Source organism: Mustela lutreola, chromosome 6 (assembly GCF_030435805.1).
Source record: "Mustela lutreola isolate mMusLut2 chromosome 6, mMusLut2.pri, whole genome shotgun sequence".
In the NCBI taxonomy this organism is placed as follows: domain Eukaryota; kingdom Metazoa; phylum Chordata; class Mammalia; order Carnivora; family Mustelidae; genus Mustela; species Mustela lutreola.
Genome location: NC_081295.1, coordinates 122863785 through 122882140, shown reverse-complemented (window position 1 = coordinate 122882140; position 18356 = coordinate 122863785). Strand labels below are relative to the sequence as shown.

At 57.4% G+C, this 18356-nt stretch overlaps 1 protein-coding gene across 7 annotated transcripts in view; it reads right to left on the bottom strand.

Annotated features, from left to right (window-relative positions):
• Nucleotides 1-18356, bottom strand: part of TNXB (tenascin XB) — a 55879-nt gene that overhangs the window by 29414 nt on the left and 8109 nt on the right. For 6 of the 7 annotated variants that reach the window (XM_059178824.1, XM_059178825.1, XM_059178826.1 and 3 more), the window contains exons 2-12: nucleotides 16960-17370; nucleotides 14742-16580; nucleotides 14143-14258; nucleotides 9668-9824; nucleotides 9208-9471; nucleotides 7650-8399; nucleotides 6138-6506; nucleotides 4791-5084; nucleotides 2742-3032; nucleotides 2113-2391; nucleotides 288-620 (exon numbers count right to left, since the gene is read on the bottom strand). In XM_059178824.1, the coding sequence (XP_059034807.1) occupies nucleotides 288-620; nucleotides 2113-2391; nucleotides 2742-3032; nucleotides 4791-5084; nucleotides 6138-6506; nucleotides 7650-8399; nucleotides 9208-9471; nucleotides 9668-9824; nucleotides 14143-14258; nucleotides 14742-16580; nucleotides 16960-17359 (5092 nt within the window). In that variant the 5' untranslated portion in view covers nucleotides 17360-17370. The remainder of the gene's footprint in view (nucleotides 1-287; nucleotides 621-2112; nucleotides 2392-2741; nucleotides 3033-4790; nucleotides 5085-6137; nucleotides 6507-7649; nucleotides 8400-9207; nucleotides 9472-9667; nucleotides 9825-14142; nucleotides 14259-14741; nucleotides 16581-16959; nucleotides 17371-18356) is intronic. The other variant, XM_059178829.1, reaches the window with a different exon arrangement.

Here is an 18356-nt window from a genome sequence, read left to right as displayed (position 1 = left end):
TCTTAGTGCTTCCTGTCTGTTAACTCATTTAATCCCCACTAAAGTTCTGCAGGATGCCTGTTACTATCCTCTTTTTGCACCTGAGGAAACAGAGGCATAGAAAGTTTAAAATTGCTCAAGGTCACAAAGCTGGCTATAGCCTGGTCCCCAGTGAACTGCTCTGTCTGGGTGTCCCCCAAGCAATGGGGGGTGGTCATGCTACCACTGCAGCAAGGGAGAGCCATGGCCTTGGGGAAGCTGGGGGCCACTGAGGGGAGGAGAAGGAGGCAGGCTCCTTCCACACTCACCGGTGATGCCCACAGTGGACACTGGGCCCTGGCGCTGCCCCTCGTGCAGGCCATACAGGTGCATCTTGTACCTGCGCCCCGGCTCCAGGCCCCCGATGGTGACCTCGTTCACATCACCCCTGACACGCACCACCTGGGGCCGCCCGTCCCCGTCCTTGTACTGGACAGTGAAGGAGTCGAAGTGGCCCTGGGGGACGGTCCAGGAGAGGCTCAGCGAGTCTGGAGAGGATCCTGTCACCGTCAGCTCCCCCAGGAGGGGCTCCTCGGGGGGCTCCGGGGCCTCCGTGCTGGGTTCTGTGGGGCTAGGCGTCTCCTCCACAAGGTCCTGGGGGGCTGAGAGAATACATAGGGGATACAGGCTTGCAGTGTGACTTGCTTTGTTAGTTGATTATGACAATAAAGTACATTCAGCAAAGTCCTCAAGCTGTAGTCTTTGGAGTTCGGTAGCCTTTGTATTAGCCATTCAGTAACTCAGGACGCTGGGACAGGCCCCTGGCCCCTGTCAGTACTGCTGGAAGTATTATATTGCTGGCTTCTGTTAGGTTGGGCTCACGTCTGAGAAAGGAGCTGAGATGGGAACAGAGGAAATCCTGAGGAATTTTCTACTGCATCCATAGACAGTGCTGACCTCTGGCAATCAAGGGGGCCATAAGGCCTCTTCCCATCTGCCTTCCTCCCTTTTGGCTCCAGCACCCCCACAGGGTTTTTCAGCAGCCGCACTCCACTTAACAGGACACCAGACAGAATGTGCCCTGGCTAAGTCCTCCTCAGGCAGCCCTGTCCCTCCTTCCACTTCAGACAAGGGTGGGAGAAAGATGTGGGGATGAAGGGGCTGGGGAGAGCTGTGCCCTTCCCTGGCTGCATCTAGAACCACAGTCCCAGGGGCACCTGCCTAGCATCTGGCAACTCAGTCTTCACTGAGGTTCCATGGAGAAGGGAGACTGGCTTCTGTGACCCACTCCCTGGTCCATGGAGTACCACCAAGGGCACAGGAGATCGAGGAGGGAGCAGGCAAGGCTGGACAAAGTAGGGAGATGAGAAGAAAAGGACAGTGGGCAGGGAGAAAATCAGGGGAAAATAACAGTTCACTCCTGAATAGCAGCTTTGATGTGTCAGGTGCTATTCTAAGCATGTATGCTTGTACACTGATTTAATTCTAATGGCCCTGTGAAGCATGTACCATTATCCTCATTGGACAGATGAGGAAGCTGAACTCAGAGATGTTCAGTAATTTACACAAGGTCCCACAGGTCGCAAATGGCAGAGCTAGGCTTCAAATACAGGCAGCGGGATCCGGAGCCTGAGCTCCCAACCGCGAGGCTACACAACCACGAAAACAATGCTGACCGGGGAAGGCTGAAAGGTGGAGGAATGAGGGCCAGTGGGCGGAATGAAAGGGGGCCCTTTGCCCTGCTCCCGGCTGGCTGAGAGTTAGGGATCTGAGGGTCCTGGATAAGGTGTCTTCATGCCAGAAAGAAGCTGGGGGAAATGAGGGACTCTTGTGCCTTTGATCTGCTGGCACTGAGCCGAGCAGCAATGGTGGGAAGGTGCGGGCAGCTGGTTGTGGGAGCCGGAAATGACAACCACCCCAGCCAGGCCAGGGTCGAGGTGCTCCAGGTGTTCAGGGTGGGAGAAAATGGGACCTATTCTTGGAGATGGAGAAGCAGAGCCGAGAAAAAGGCTAGGGGCTGGTGGCTGGATGAGAGGTCCTGGGATGTGGGGCACTTGGAAGGATTGGAGCCCAGAAGGAGAAGGTGGAGGGAGGTCTGAAGGGGTCCGCAGGCAGGGTCCTGCTCAGAGGGAGGCCTGGGTGGCCCTGACTCACCTGTGGTGGCCACCACGGACACAGGTCCCACACGCTGCCTGCCATGAAGCCCGTAGAGGTTCATCTTATATTTCCGGTGGGGCTCCAGGCCCGGGATGGTGACCTCGTTCTCATCCCCCCTGACGGGCACCACCTGGGGCTGGCCCTGTGCATCCTTGTACTGGACCACGAAGGAGTCAAAGGAGCCCTGGGGCACGGTCCAGGCCAGGCGCAGGGAGTCTGGGTTTGCCTGAGTCACTGACAGCTCCCCCAGCAGGGGCTGCACTGGGGACTCTGAGGCTGAAATAAGAGGATTCAGTGAGGGCTGTGCTGGCAGCCCCAGGTTGGGGTTTGGGGTTTGGATGGGTCGTCATACCTGGGGGTCACTACTAGCATTAATTAGAAGTGCTGAACTCCTGGGAAGTCTGGCACAGTCAGGGTATGACACATCCTCTGGGCCTTGGGGAGCAGCTGAATGGGATGGAAGGGACCCAGCAGGACGGGGGAGGCTGGCTCTCCCTCAGCCTGGGAGTGGGGCCAGGATTCAGAGTCAGCCATCACACTGGGAGGCCCCACCTGGTTCCTGGCTGAGGTCAAGTGTGGGGAAGGTTTGGAGGGGTCCCATGGGGGCACAGGTTGTCACCACTCACCAGTGGTCCCATCGGCTGTGAGGGGGCCATGACGCTTCTTGTTGGCAACCCCAAACAGAGTGAATCTGTACTTGTGGTTAGGGTCCAGCGAGGAGACAATGACCGAGCGCTCGGGCCCTTCCACAGGCATCACTTGCGGCTGTCCATCCCTATTCCTGTATTGAACTACGAAAGAGTCAAACTGGCCTTCAGGGACAGTCCAGGAGAGGTGCAGTGAGTCTGGGGTGGGATCTGTCACCCACAGCTTGCCGAGGCGGGGTGGAGTCGCTGGGCTAGGATCACTCTGAGGCACTGGGAGAGAGGTAGAGAGAAAGGAGGAACACAGGTCAAAGAAAGAAGGGGTACTCCGTCTCCCACAGAGGGATGCTGTGTGAGGTTGTGCAGGCTGTTCACTGCACAAAGGTGCATGATTGAGGGAGCACTAAGGGACTGAAATCCAGCCAGCCTCTGCTTGCGAAGCTGTGTGCCCTGGCACAGAGTTATGCTCATCTAAGGCAAGGTGCCTTCTTCTAAATGGCACAGACGTGCCACATGGACTAGTGTGGCCCTATCTGCACCCTAGTGAGGTGCTTCAGAGAGAAGGGAGCCCAGCCATCTCCCTCTGTGTCTCCATAGCCAGGGAAGTCTTCCAGGACAATCTCTACTGCTTCCAGTGTTAACTACTAGCTGGTTTCTCCTCCAAGAGAGGGAAGCACCATCTCTGCAGCTTTTGAACGTGGGAGAGCCTCCCACACCTGTGCTGGGGCCCCATCTCCTTCTTTCCCACCCTGCACCACCAACCCTTCATTACCCCCCACTGAGTGACGGGCATTTGCAGGAGCTCCTCTCTTTGGCTGCTAGCTCCATCCAGCCTCCCTCCTTGCTTTCTAGTCCCAACCCAGATTCCAGAAAGAGCCGTCTACACTGGTTGTAGCCATGTCCTCACCTCCATCAGACTCTCCATTGAGCTCCACCCTCCACTGGCTGCTCTCACCAGGGCCAGCAGCGACCTCGCCATGCTAAGTGCTGTGGACGCTCTGTAGTTCTGAATCACTCCTATGGAATCTGACCACGCCCTTCATTTTGGCATCTGGGACACTGCTCTCCCTGGCTGTGCCCCTCTCCATGAGTCACCGCCTCGGGCTGCCCTGTAGACTCCTCTTCCTCTGCCCACGCCCTGAGTGCTAGCCACTATCTCTGCTTCCCCCATGCCATCACCCTGTCTCCTGTCCCCCCATGCCCACTCTTCAGGCCTCCTCTCTGCTCTCCAGACCTGTGAGGGCAGCAGTGATCCCCGCCGCGGCCCCGCCATTTTCTCCCTCTCTGTGCCTTGACTCTCCTCATCTATAAATGGGCTTGCCTCACAGGGCTGCTACAGCCACTAAGTGTGCTGACACGCTTAGAACATCTTGTTAACAAATGCTCCGAAGAGGTTTATCGAAGTGTCCCAAGCTGTGCTGGTCCTCACCTCCACTGTTCCTCACCTCAGCGCAAGGGACTGTCTGCTCTAGGAACACCGGAGTGCCTGGGCCTCCTCGTTGTCCTTCACCTCCCAGACCCAGCCTCATTGTCCTTCACCTCCCACAAGCCTCCATCCCAGGCAGACCCGCATCATTTCTTGCTGGCTCTTAACTCATTTCTCCAGCAATTCTTTATAGCAGCCCCCTTGTTATTTGTAAGATAAGTAGCAAATCACATCATTCCCACTTAAAACCCTTCAGAGCCCACCCCACACCGGCCGGGACCCTCACAGCAGCTCCAAGCTCTTCAGTCAGACACACACAAGCCCCGTCCCTTCTGCTCCCCAGGAGTCCTGCTCTCCATCCAGAGGAAATAGACGGATTCTCCTCCAGGGCCACACTCGCTCCTGCCTCACTCTCCATGTCTCCCTCTGTCTGCACCACCCTCCTCAACCCCTCTGCTGGACCTACCACTGCTTTTCCTTCAGGATTCATCTCAGGCACCATGGCCTCCAGGGGGCCTTCCTGGAGTTCCCAAAGCACTGGGAAGACCTCCCTCAAGACCAAACAGGGGCCAGGGGTAGGGGTGGGTGTGACTGCTCTCACTCACAGATCTTGGCTTCAGCCACCAGGGGCCCATGTCTCTTCTTGCCCAGGAGCCCATATAGCACAAATTTGTACTTGCGGCCGACGTCCAGGTTAGTGATGCGGGCTGAGCGCTGGGATCCCTCCACAGGTACCACCTGGGGCCCATCCCTGTCCTTGTACTGGATCACGAAGGAGTCGAACTCGCCCTCAGGGACCGTCCAGTGCAGGAGCAGAGAGTTGGAGGTTGGGTCAGTCACCATTAGCTCGCCCAGGTGTGGCTGGGCCAAGGGCTTCCCAGGCTTCGCCCCATCCCTGTCTAGAATGTGGGGGCAAAAGTAAAGCCAGCGGCCTCGACCACTGCCTTGTCCCTGGTCTCCTTCCCTCTCCTCAGCCCACTGGGTCCCTCCTTCCTGGACATCTCTGTCCCTCAAGGCCTCTACTTCCTCCCCCCCAGGCCTCCATGAGCAGCCCTCTGTTCTGCAGGGAGAGCTTTGGCCCTTCCCTTGTGCTAGCTTCCCCATCCCTTGCATCCTAGCATCCCTCGCCACATCAAGAGCTCTGGGGGAGTTTTGGGTCCCCCCCTCCAGGTTGTTCCTGAGTCAGAGCTTCCTCACTGCTGCTCTGGAGCAGCTGGAGACTCTTCGTCCCCTACTTGGACTTTTCTCTCCCCTACCGCCCTCTCTCCTAGTGCTAAGTTTCACCTGGAGGAGCAGGCAGAGCAGAGACCCAAGTCCCATAAAGAGAGACCAGGAGGGCAAGTGAGTGTTTCACTGCTTCCACCAACCTCATCCATCTCTGAAGCCCTGCTGGCCGGGAGCGCCCTACGCTAAGGAACCTTCGTCCCCAGCAGAAATGGGCTGGAGCAACCATGGAGCACTGTCCACCGCAGGCCAGCCTCCCAGGGCAGGGGAGCCACTGTCCTAGCCTACCCAGTGTGGGGGTGGCAGGGCTGTGGGGAAGGGAAGGGACAGAGGGGGCTACAGGCCTGTATCCTCAGGGCTGGAGGCCTTCCCACACCTAGCTGCAGAGATCTTTTAGTGACCAGGAATTAGGGAGAATACAGGGCAAAGAAAGCTGCAGGTGGAAAGCCCGAAGCCTACCGCCTCTCTCTTGGACTCCCAGTCCCAGCCTCTGACTTTTCTCCTCCCATCCTCTTTTCCCCTGCCCCGCACCCCACATCCTTCTTCTAAGACTCCCTCTGTTTCTCTTTCCTCTGAACCTTCAACTCCAACGTTCTTTCTCCTTGCTCTTACCATTCCAACCCAAACACTAGCCCAACCCTTCAGTCCCCATCCCTCCTCTGAAGCCCTGATGGCCCAGCCCCTCCCCCATCCTCAGGACAGTGAGCTGAGCAGAGTTAAGGATATACCCATAATGCTTTGGTAGATGAGAGGGGCAGAGGGCTCGCCCTCCGGGGGGACCCCACGAAGTGACAGCTCATAGGAGACTCCAGGAGGGGGTGAGGGCACCAGAGCCTGGCGGACGTCCCCTGGCAGTAGTTCCTCATGCACCCCTGGCCCCTCGGGCACCCGAAGGCGGAGCTGGAAGTGGGCAAATGTGTCAGGCTGAGCAGTCCAAGCAACGCGGAGCTTCCCTGTCTTGTCTCTGCCCAGCACCCTCAACTCCCCCAGCTCCTGGGGGCGCTGCTGCAGTTCTGGGGCCTGGACCCCTTGAGTCGTGGAAGGGCCCGAGGGAGGAGGCTCATCGGTGGCTCCCAAGAGGCCTGAAGGAGAGGACCCTGGGAAAGGGCAGGGTGAGAAAAACAGGAGGGTTGAGAATGAGAGAGAGAAAGGAAATCCCAACCCCCAGGTTCTGCCTTCTAGCCTCTAAGAGCCTACAGACCTGCCCTCTTCTGCTTCTGAGTCCACTCCCTGGGCCACCTCATCCTCCCAGTGATCTACCCAGTCCTCTCAGTACCCCTGTCAACCACATTTCTGAACAGACAGGCCTGCAGTCAATAAATAAAAGCAATAAAGCCGGCCATCCCTCCCCTCACAAGGGGACCTCCAGCCCCCACAGACTTCCATGTCCCTCCCTAAGCACATTCCCTCCCCAGAGGGTGGTGGTCGTGGCTTCCATTAGTGCTGCAGTGAGAAGCCTGGAAGAAAGGAGGAGATGTGGTGTTAGGGAAGGAAGGCAGATGCAAGGGAAGAGTGGGTACTGAAGAGAGAGGGAAGAGAGAGTGTGTGTGTGTGTTGGGGGGGGGGTACATCCAGCTCAGGTGGCATCTGGGCCCTGGTGGGGGGAAAATATATCCACAACCCTCCCTAGGGCAGCCCTTCCCTGAGCCCGGCATCGTTCCTGTGGAATAGACAAGCATGACGTGAGCCAAGAGGTCTGGAAAGGCAGCTCAAGAAGCAGTGGTTTCACCTCTCACAGACACAAGCTGCCTGATGGCTCCAAGGCCATCCCCACACAGTTTTGATGTGTCCCTTTGAGGTCAAGGCCAAACTGTGGAAAACAGTAACCACTGACCACAGCCTTCAGCCATCCTCACCACAGTGAGTCAGAGTAGGGAAGTGCTGGTTTCACTGGGTGCCCCACTCACACTGCTCCTGCGTGTTTTCGTAGCCCCGCCTCCTTTCCCCAAAGTCCCTTCCAATGCTCAGGATGGCAATCCCGCAAAGTGTCTGGGGAATGCTAAAGACCAGCTCTCCTTGGCCCTGGGTATCCCTCAGGCCCCTGGGGTGGAGACGGCTTCTAGAGACACAGGAGGGCATGCTTTGTGCTGGGGTCCCCTGGAGCCTGGACCGAGAGGTGTGGTGGGGGTGGAGTGGTGGTCTGAGCAGTGAGGCGGTGGGAGCCACTCTTGGATGTAGACTCCAATGGCAGGCGAGGCTGGGCAGGGGATGGGTAATCCCGTGGCCCCAGCCCATGCTACCTGTGGTGGTGATGAAGGCGTAGGACTTGGAGGTCTGCCCTGCCCGCACCCCGTGGACCTCCACGTGGTAGGTGGTGCCGGACCTGAGGTCAGGTAGGCTGACGGTGCGAGTGGTGCCCGGCACGGTCAGCTCCCCGCCAGGGCCCTCTGCCGGCGGCTGGGGCCGCCAGCGCAGCACCACGCGCTCGAAGTGGCCGCGGAGCCCGTCAAGGGACACCAGTAGTGAGCCGTCGGCAGAACTGCCCAGAACCTCGGGCTTGGGGTGGCGGGGCGCGGCCACCCGGTCGACGCCTTCGGGCGAGAGGCCGTAGATGCCCTGGTTGGAGTCCCGCTTCCAGGTGCCAGGGTCGGGGCTGGCGGTGGGGTGGGGGCGGCGGGGCGAGGGGGCGGGGGGGCCGACGGGGGCGGCGGCAGCGCGACGCCGCTGTAAGTACTCGTGGATGTGCCGCGCCACGGACGCGTAGGTCTGGTTGGCTCGCAGTGGGTAGCCATGAGCCCTCAGGTGGCGCTCCAGGTCTTGCACAGTGCCGCGGAAGCGGCCCAGCTCGCCCGTCAGGTTGCCCCACGCCCGCCGAGGGGGCTGCGGCAGGCTAGGCCCAGGCCCAGGCTCCTCCTCGCCCTCCTCTGCGGGCCGCGAGGGCCGAGCGGGGCGTGCGGGGCGCGGGGGGCGCGGGGCCGGAGCCGGCCGGGGACGGGGCTTGGGGGACGGGGCTGGGGGGCGCACCTCCGGGTAACTGTAGTGGCCTGGTGCTGCCGGGGGCAAAAAAGGGGGAAGGGGAGAGCAGGTCAGTAGCAGCCCCTCCCCACGGCAGCCCCTCCCTCCGTCCCCCTGCCCCCCCCCCCCCCCCCCCGCGGGAGCCAGAGGCCTCTCGCCTGTGCCCCAGCCCCACCTGGAAAGAGAACCAGAGAAAGGAGTCAGTGTCCCGGGAGCCCCTCCCCGCTCGCCCTCCAAGCCCGCCACTGTTGGTGCCCTAGAAAGAAGAGAAAAGCCAGCAGGTGGGGCCCTGTGTCTGAAGGAGAGAAAGGGGAGTGGGAGGAGAGAATGTGAGCTACTGCGAGGTGGGCGTCCCTCTGTCACAGGAAAAGAAAATAAATAACCATCTGTTAAGAGACCTTGAGGATTAGTGGAAAATCACTGCTCTGAGACCTAACTTCCCCAAACCCCAGTCTACAGTGCCCAGCAACGCCGATCTCTGCTCTGCCTGATTCCAGTCCCTACAAGGGCTGACCACCACCGTGAACACAGGGCTGTCCCAGTGCCTGTTTCAAGAGCCTGCTGCCCCAGCTGGTGGGTCAGACAGCCTCTCCTATTTCCTGCATCTCTGGGGGCAGAGGGGCAGGGGCAGCTCCTCCTGTGGTCCAGCCCGTAGCCTTCCTGCAGGACTCCAAGCCCCTGAGGTACCAGGGCAGCCATCACACAGCAAGGCCCCAGCAGGTGCTTTCCAACACACCCTGCCAAGGCACGTTCAGAGGAGACTGTGAACCCTAGACATGGGCCCCCAAGGAAGGGGCGGCTGTACAGAGAAACGGCACCTTGGCTAAGCCTGGCCAGCCATACCTGTGTTGGCTCTGACAGAAGCCGGGTAGCTTACTGCCCGGCCCCGCTCTGCCGTGACAGTCACTACATATTCCACGCCTGGCATCAGGTCAGTCAGCACTGTCCCATCCGCCTCTGGGGGCACTTCCAGCCGCACCCTCTGGTTGCCAGCGCTGACATAGGACACCACGAATCGGTCCACTTCTGCCTGGGGTCGCAGCCAGCTGAGCTCCAGTGTGGTTGGTGTCACAGCCACCACCCGGAGGTCTTGTGGGCCATCAATCACTAGCCAGATTAGAGAGAAGAGGGGTCAGGGCGAGTCAGGTCCTCAGTCACCAGCTTTCCCTCTAAGAGCTCTGTCCCCACGACACCACTCCCTTCTGCCTTCCTGGGGTTGGGACGGGGGTGGGGCAGATTCCTAGCCACCCACCCTCAAATCCAGATCTCCAACCAGCACCCCGCCCACAGCCCCAGCTCTCACTGGTGGTGATGGTCTTAGAGGCAGGAGGGCCCCAGCTAGTCCCTCGAAGGGCACGGACTGTGACCTGGTACTCCTGACCGGGCGCCAGTCCTCTCTGGTCATAGGCTGAGGCAGAGCTGGGTACCCGTGCTGTGAATGGGGGGCTCACCCCCTCCGTCTGCAAGAAAGGAGCACCAAGTGGATCAGGGCTCGTTATCTCACCCCTACTACCCAGTCTCCCTTATGTCTTCTCTCTCCAGTTCCAGGTGCTGTCCACATGGAGCTGTGCGGAGCTGGTTCCTATACAGCGGGAGAGCATGGACAGTAGCAGCAAAAACATCTAAAACGTTCAGTATCTACCACATGCTGGACTAGGCAACTTACACATATGAACTCAATCCTCAAAAGAACCTTATGAAGGAGGTCATGCTATTCCCATTGGACAGATGAAGAAACTGAGGTACAAAAGGATTAAGTAACTTGCCCAAGGTCCCCACCACCAAGAACGTGGCAGGGATTCGACCCCCCAGTCAGTGTGACCTCACAGCCCCCTCTCACAGGAGCTACATTTTAAGCTGGTTCATCAGCTGTTTGTCTGAATCTGCCCATCACATGCCAGGATCCTCCCTTGGGCTTTCCTCACGCAACCCTGCCCACCTTGCCTCCCAAGGCCACTCCTGTCACAAGAGATGACGTCACTGAGGAGTGCACCTTCCCAGTCTCACTTCCTCCCCACAAACCCTGCCCCTGGCTGGTAACGTGGGTGTGACCCCTGTTCGTGACATTTCCCTTTAGGTACTTTTCTTGTCTCCTGAGCAGGGCTGCAGGCCCCTCAAAAACAAAGCCTATCTGCTCTAAGCCTCACAAATATGTTTCCCAGTTTTGTACCTGGCATCATGCTAGACATGATGAAAGAAGTCTCTTGCCTCAGCTCATGTTCTAGTAGCTAAATGTATGGCCACATCTTAAGGTGCCTCGAATCCCTCCCCAAATCTCTGAGCCATACATGCCAGTGAGCAAATGACTACCCTCCAAGGACACATTGAAGGTATTATGATTTATCCATGATGACCCCACCAAGAATATGCCAGCCTCTGCTCCAGCAGGGTCTTCTTGGAGGGTCAGCCACTGGGAAATAGGAGGGATGGACATCTGCGAGCAGTCTAACTGCCCTGAATTTCACTGGGCTGTCTAGCTAGGACAGCTAATAAGGACGCTCTGTTCTGCTTAGCTATGTTGGCCGTGATGGGGACACCTCCACTCAGCCAAGTAGGATGGAAATTTCAAAAGGTACTCTCCTAAACCAAGAAAATTGTGGGGAAATCAACACAGTAAATACCAAAGTATAAAACCAGATGAGAGGCCACGTAGACTTGAGGATGAAATAAAGCTTTGTCAGAGTTCTGTTGGCTGAAAAGTTTTCCTGGGCACACAGGCCCCCTCTTCCTCTCCTACTTACCCTGCCCTAGGATAGTCCAGCCTAGGAGTCTCAACTGAAGGCCTGTGAAGTCCTCATCCTTGCCAGAACTTTCTCTTTCCTTCTCTCTCCCCTATGCCCCCAACCCAACCTGACACACATAACTACCCCTTGCCCCCGCCACATACACATCCCTTGGGTGCTCCCTGATGATGTCTGGTTCTTCCAGGGAGACAAGCCCATCTTGAGTTCTCCTTTTCCCTCAGACCACGTACGTGAGCCTTTTAGTCACCTCTTATTCTCTCCTAAGATCCATTTGGGAACAAATCCCTCAAAGTCCCATATCTGTCGTCTGTCTGGTCTGAGACAGGCTCTCTAGGCAGATGGTGGCTCCCCTTGCTGACAGCTCTGCCGCTTCACCGATTATCCTTGGTGAGTTTCTAACCCCGTTCTCCATACCAATGTCATGGTTCCAGGTGGGGGCACCATCTTGGTTGGGCTCTGGAGCTTACCACCCCCTCCTCCCTCTTTCAGACCAGACCCCAAACACAAACTTTTCTGGGGCTACGAGGTCTTGTGTCCCAGTGAAAGTGTGGCACAGCCCAGGTTCTAGGCTGCAGAGTGCCTGATCCTCCTCTTCAACTGACCCTCAGTTACCTTTTGCTTCCTCTCACATTCAGAGAGGAACCAGACTTTTTGCAAAATAGCAACATTCCTTGACTGAGTGGTCCTCAGGCTTCTGGTGTAGCAGAATCCCCTGGAGGACTTGTTACAGTTCAGGCTACTGGGCTCCAGTCACAGAGCTCCTAATTCAGTAGCTCGGACTCGAGTCCTGTGGTCTGCATGTGTAACAAGCTTCCAGGTAAATCCCATGCTGCAGGTGCAGGGAATACGCTTTGAGAACCACTGAGTCAGGGAGAAGGAGGAATGTTCCTCTTCCGTGTTCTGAAGAGCATTCCAGTGACTAGGTGTGTCCCTTTGCCAGGGCTTTGAGACAGAAATGCTTCTGGAAAAGGGAAAGGGTTAGGTGGAGATAGGCTTCTGAGAAGATGGCAGTGCCAGAGGACAGCCAGCTACCAATACACTCTGAGCCCCCAGAAATGGACAGAGTGAGCTGTCCAGGACAGGAGGCACGATCCCAGGGGCCAGCCACAGAAAGCTTAGAAAGCTGTCGGAGGGCCAGTAGCACAGGCTAAGGTGCAGTGCAAAAGGGCTGTCTGGGGACCTATCTTACAGGGGTATATTCCACATTCGGGTTCGAAGAGAACCCAGAATGTGACAGAGGCTCATACCCAGAGATAAGCTGAGCTGGGCATGGGCCAAGTAGACCCCACCTGGCACCTGGAGAGGGAGGAAGCCTAGGGTTTGGGCTGGGAAGACCCACAGTTTGAAACACGCAAGGTTGGGTTCCTATCTACTAAGAGCAGAGGACAATGCTGCCTTGCATGCTCTTTCTCTCCCAAGTGTTTATTTTAATTCTTTTTTCCCTGAAGTTTCTTGGGAAAGTTCCTTTTAAAAGTCCCAACCTCTCAAGATCAGAACTATGTCAATAATATACACACAGAAGAATAGAGTGGGAGAAACACTTAAAAATGTTAACAGTGCTTGTTTTAGTGTGAAGCAGCCAAGAATTATTTGTTTTTTTCACTAGTTGCCAAATTCTTGTCTTGTGATTAAATTATTTATATAACAAAAAACAACTTTTTTTTAACAGAAGGAAAAAACCCAAGCTCTATTGGTTGTGCTGCAAAGTAGGGACTTCTGCCTCTGCTTCTCCCAGCCAGTGAGGAGAGACAGAGCATAGTAGGGGTCTGGTCTTGGGGCTCTAATAAGAAGAGTTGGCATGACCAGGCCAGTTAGCGTGGGGATGGCAGCCAGCACCTCTGAGCTGTTCCTTCTGTCCTAGAGCTCTCCTAGGGTTTAGGCCCTGAGAGTTATTCATTCTTCCAGAGTTTTGGAGATCAGCCGTGATGTTTGTGTGAAGATTCAAGAAAACATGAGTTAGACAGTAGAAATGTCATATGATTGGGAACTGGGAGGCCAAACATATCATAAAAGCCCAATCTGCATAAAAGGGGGCCTCTAGTGAGAGGCCACAAGGCTTTGTCCTTTGGGTGCTCCCAAATATTTTAAAAGCAATTTGGAAGGAGACACAGTGAATGCTTTGCAGTGCACTGATGACATAGAGGCAGGAGAACCAGTTCACAGACTTAAATTATTGCAACAGCCTAGACAGCTTGGCCTAAACCAAAAGAGATAACACTGAACAGAGCCACATGTAAAGGCCTATATTTAGGCTACAAAAGTGTACACAGTCCAATGTCATCTTTTTTCTTTCTTTCTCTGTTCCTCATTTATATTTTCTACAGTGTCTATACTGAGCCTACATGACTTTTATAATAAAAGTCACTTAAAAAAATAAATATGATCAAAACAGTTCACAGTTTTTGTGACCACAAGTTAATACACATCAACTCTGAGAAAACTGCCAGGCTCTTCCGAGTTAGCCAGGAGAACTACTGGACTGTCTGCCCTCACATTTTGGAGGCAAATGCAAAAAGCATGAGGCATTAGAGGAGGGAACCCAGGATGTGAAGAATTCAGAGAACAAAGCCTTAGGGAAAAGGGGTGAAGAGAGCAGGGGAGTTGGTCTAGAGAGAACAAAGAGTGTGGAGATGGCCGATGTCTCCAAATACCTGAAAGCCTGTGGCGGAAGCTGTGGGGGAAAGCAAAGGCAACATTCTGATGCTGGCGGGGGCCCACCTAGGGCCAATGGACAGATGTAGAATGGGGCAGCTCTAGATGGTTCAAAGAACTACCAGTGATGACCAGCAGCAGACTGGACAGCCTCAGGAAGGACAGAGCTCATGGTCACCAGAGGTCATTCCAGCAGCCGTGAAATGATGCTGCACAGGCCTTCTGGACCAAGTGTGGGGTGGGATGAGGAGGCCTTCACAGCAGCTTCAGGAGTCTAGCCAGTCTGGACTCGGCCTCTGACTACCCAGAACTTCTAGCTTGAGGTGAGCACTCTCTCCCCTCTGAGTCTGGCCCACTCAACTTCCTGCAGCTTAGCTCTCACCGTGGGAATGAACTGAATTTCGTAGGCATCCACAGTGCCAGGAGCCCTGGTCCACTCTGTCCGAACCGTTGTCTCCTCTAGGAGATGCATCCTCATGCCCTCAATGGCTGGAACCTCTGTTCAGGAGAATGAGATACCGAGATGTGGTTAGCCCAAGGCAGCCCCCATCCCCCAACCCTACCATGGGAGGCCATACTGCAAGATTGATCCCAGTTCCTGCTCCTCTCTGGAGGTGATGCAAAACTGGCAGAGGCCTGAACAGGCCTTGGGGTCTCCTTCACCTCCCCACCTCAACCGCCATCTCCAGAAACACAGAATCTTTGGAAAAGCAACTAAAGGAGCCCCCAAGCTGCTCTTCAGAGATCTGAAGCAGGGCCTGCCTGCTGGTGTGCCCCCGGGGTTCTGCTGCCCCTAGTGGACACCGGCTCTCTGGCTACTTGGACTGCCCACCTCCACACAAACATCCCTCCCCCTCCGCCCCACTGCTCAATAATTCACCTCCTTCCCTCTTCCTCCGGGTGCCTGGGCTCCTAAGCCTCAGGCTCAGGCCTTCCCACTGACTCTGGTTCCCAGGGTACTGGGAAAGGCTGCTTGCTCACCTTCCCCGCAGTCCTCCCCTGCATAACCTTCTTGACAGATGCAGCTGCCCTCACGACACTCTCCCCTGCCACGGCAGTCCCCAGGGCACATCTGAATGGCGCAGTCAGGTCCTCCAAAGCCCTCCACGCATACACACTGGCCAGCGCGGCACAGTTCCCGGGGCCCACAGCCCCCAGGGCAGGTGCTGGCGGGAGGTTCTTCCTGCCCACAATCCTCGCCGCTATAGCCCACGTGGCACACGCACACTCCCTGCACGCAGCGCCCGCGGCCCCGGCAATCCGCCGGGCAGGTGCGGGTAGCGCAGGAGGGGCCGGTGTAGCCTGAGTTGCACACGCAGCGCCCGTCCTCACAGCGGCCGCGCTGGTGGCAGTTGGAGGGGCAGGTACGGAGGCCGCAGTCCTCGCCGGCATAACCTTCCCAGCAGGTGCACACGCCGTCCTGGCACACGCCATGCTGACTGCAGTCGCGCGGGCACCGCCTTATGCTGCAGTCCTCTCCCGAGTAGTCATCGTCACACACGCAGCGCCCGTCGTGGCACTGGCCGCGGCCGTGGCAACCTCCTGGGCAGCTGCGCACGCCACAGTCCTCTCCCTCGTAGCCCGCGTTGCACACGCACACGCCATCCTCGCAGCGGCCCCGCCCGCGGCAGTCCCCAGGGCACCGACGGCTCCCGCAGTCCTCGCCCGCGAAGCCGGGGTTGCACACGCAGCGGCCGTCCACGCAGCGCCCGCGCCCACGACAGTCGCCAGGGCAGGCGCGCGTGCCGCAGTCCCGACCTGTGTACCCGGGCCAACACACGCAGCGGCCACTCTCGCAACGGCCCCGGCCGCGACAGTCCCCGGGACAGCTGCGCACGCCGCAGTCCTCGCCGCTATAGCCCGCGTTGCACACGCAGACGCCGTTCTCGCAGCGCCCGCGGCCCCGACAGTCACGGGGACAGGCGCGCGAGCCGCAGTCGGGCCCCGTGTACCCCGGCCAGCACACGCAGCGGCCGTCCTCGCAGCGGCCCCTTTGGTTGCAGTCGCCTGGGCAGCTGCGCACTCCACAGTCGTCCCCGCTGTACCCTGCGTCGCAGATGCACTCGCCGTCCTCGCAGCGCCCGCGGCCCCGGCAGTCCCGCGGGCACGTCCGGGTGCTGCAGTCCTCGCCCGCGTACCCGGGCCAGCACACGCAGCGGCCGTCCACGCAGCGCCCGCCCTCGCCACAGTCCCACAGGCAGCTCCGCGAGCCGCAGTCGTCGCCGGTGTAGCCGGGGTCGCACACGCAGCGCCCGTCCTCGCAGCGCCCCCTCTGGCTGCAGCCCCGTGGGCAGCTCCTCACCCCGCAGTCGTCGCCAGTGTAGCCGGGGTCGCACACGCAGCGTCCGTTCTCGCAGCGCCCCCTCTGGCTGCAGCCTCGGGGGCAGCTCCTCTTCCCACAGTCTTCGCCAGCGTAGCCGGGGTCGCACACGCAGCGCCCGTCCTCGCAGCGCCCCCTCTGGCTGCAGCCCCGGGGGCAGGAGCGCTGGCTGCAGTCGTCCCCGGAGAAGCCAGCACGGCACACGCATACTCCTTGCACGCAGCGCCCACGGCCGTTGCAGTCCCCGGGGCACGAGGGCCAGCCACAGCTGGGGCCGCTGTAACCAGGGAAGCACACGCAGCGCCCGCGGACACAGCGACCCTGATCGTTGCAGTCATCTGGGCAGGACCCGGAGACTGAGGGTGGGGTGGAGGGGGGCACCCCAGCGCCTGTGGGGTCTGAGCAGGTGGGCCCACCCCAGCCTGACTCGCAGGAGCAGGCACAGCGGCTCAGGTCAAACACGCCATGGAGACTGCAGAGGCTGCGGACATCTGTCTGGCCTGGAGTAAGAGGGAGAGGCAGGATTCAATCTCTCTGGGGAGGGGGAAGAAGCCCATGCGGTGCTCCCCTTCATGAGCCCCTCCAGCAAGGCGGGGCTCATTTCATAAGGTCATCTTTGTTTCCAGGTACTTCTAGTCAATATATGTGGCCTCCCAAGGCCCTATCATATGCTTGGGGACAGGGGAGGGAAGTGCTGACACAGAGCCTAGTGACTTCTCTCTCTGAGTTTGGGGGCTGCACTCTCCACCCCCAAAGGGAAAGAAGAGATGCTTTTTCTAATTCATACCAAGGTCTTTTATGGACAAGTGATGCCCACCTAAACCTGAACCACTTCCCCACCTTCCTCTTTTTTGGTGTCCTCTCCCCTCATCTACCCACCTGTGCCAGCCTGGGCTGCAGTGGGACAACATCCCCCAGCGCACTGTTCCTTGAGCCCCTTCACCAGCTCCTCCAGGATCTCTAGCCGGACCTTCAAGGCCTGTACCTCTGAAGCAGGAACAGGGGGCTCCGTGCCCGGGGGACAACCACAACCGGCTGAAGGCGGCAGGTTGATGCGGTGGGTAAAAACCACCTGCTTCTCCCCTCCTTCCACGGTGTGTTCATAAAGCCGAGAAGAGGGGCTTCCCCCAACGGGCTCCACTGTGCGGCCCCCCGGCTGGGGAGGAGGCCGGGGGGCTGGGAGTGTCACATTGGACCGTGGAGAGAAAGGGCCTGCTCTGACTGTGCCCAGCAGTACCAAGAGGACCAGTCTGGATATTAGGAACCATTGGGCTGGCATCACTCAGGAGGCTGCAGGGAGAGAGGGCACATGTGAGCAGCTTTACAGAGAAGGAGACAAGATAGCTCCCCACCTCCCCCAATATACACACCCACAGTTCCATCACCCATGACTAATCTATCAACTCCTATGCATGGGAAACTCCACATTCAGCCCAAACTTAAGGGAAAGCCTCCTTGGGCCAATTTGGTCTCTACCTTGCTTTCTGATGCTATTTGATTACCCAGCTCCCTGCCCCCCTCCCACTTTTTTGTTTGTATTTTTCCATCCACACTGTTTGTTCTAAAGATATTACAAGCTTACATTAGTCTAAGCCTTTTAGCTGTATGTTCTGTCTGGGATGCTTTTCATGACTGGCTCCGTCTTGGTTTAAATGTGACCTCACATTTCTTACATCCCAAGACCTTCCCTGGTGCCATGTGGGAATGGGCTTCCATTACTCTGTGGCAGTATCCTGCCCATGTTCTTCATGGCATTTATTGTTGCATGAATCACCTGTTCCTGTGGGTCCTTGTCTATTCTCTTTCTCCCACTACCAATGTGACAACAGGGACCTCGTCTATCCTGGCACTGCTGTATGTCCGTGTCTGACACACAGGGGCTGCCCAACACCTTTTTGTTGAACGGATTAGCAGATGAGTGTACAAGGCCAATCCTTCCACAAGCACCTGCCATCCAGCTCCTACTAGCTTCTTAGGTGAAGACTATCCTCTCTCTTTCTTTTATTCAATCCCTCACTCTCCACTAAATCCTTCTGTCAGCTTTTATAGGAGCTCAAGTATCTCCTGTTGTTTGGGAAAAATCCTTCTTTCTCAGTGCTTACATTACCAAATATAGAAACTGATAAAGGTGCAAGGATAGATAAATAGAACAGAATAGTGTCCAGATATAGACCCACACATGTGTGGTCATCTAATAAAATGACAAAGGTGGCACTGCAACTAAAAAGAGAATGGATGCTTGCAACAATGTGGATGGAACTAGAGGATATTATGCT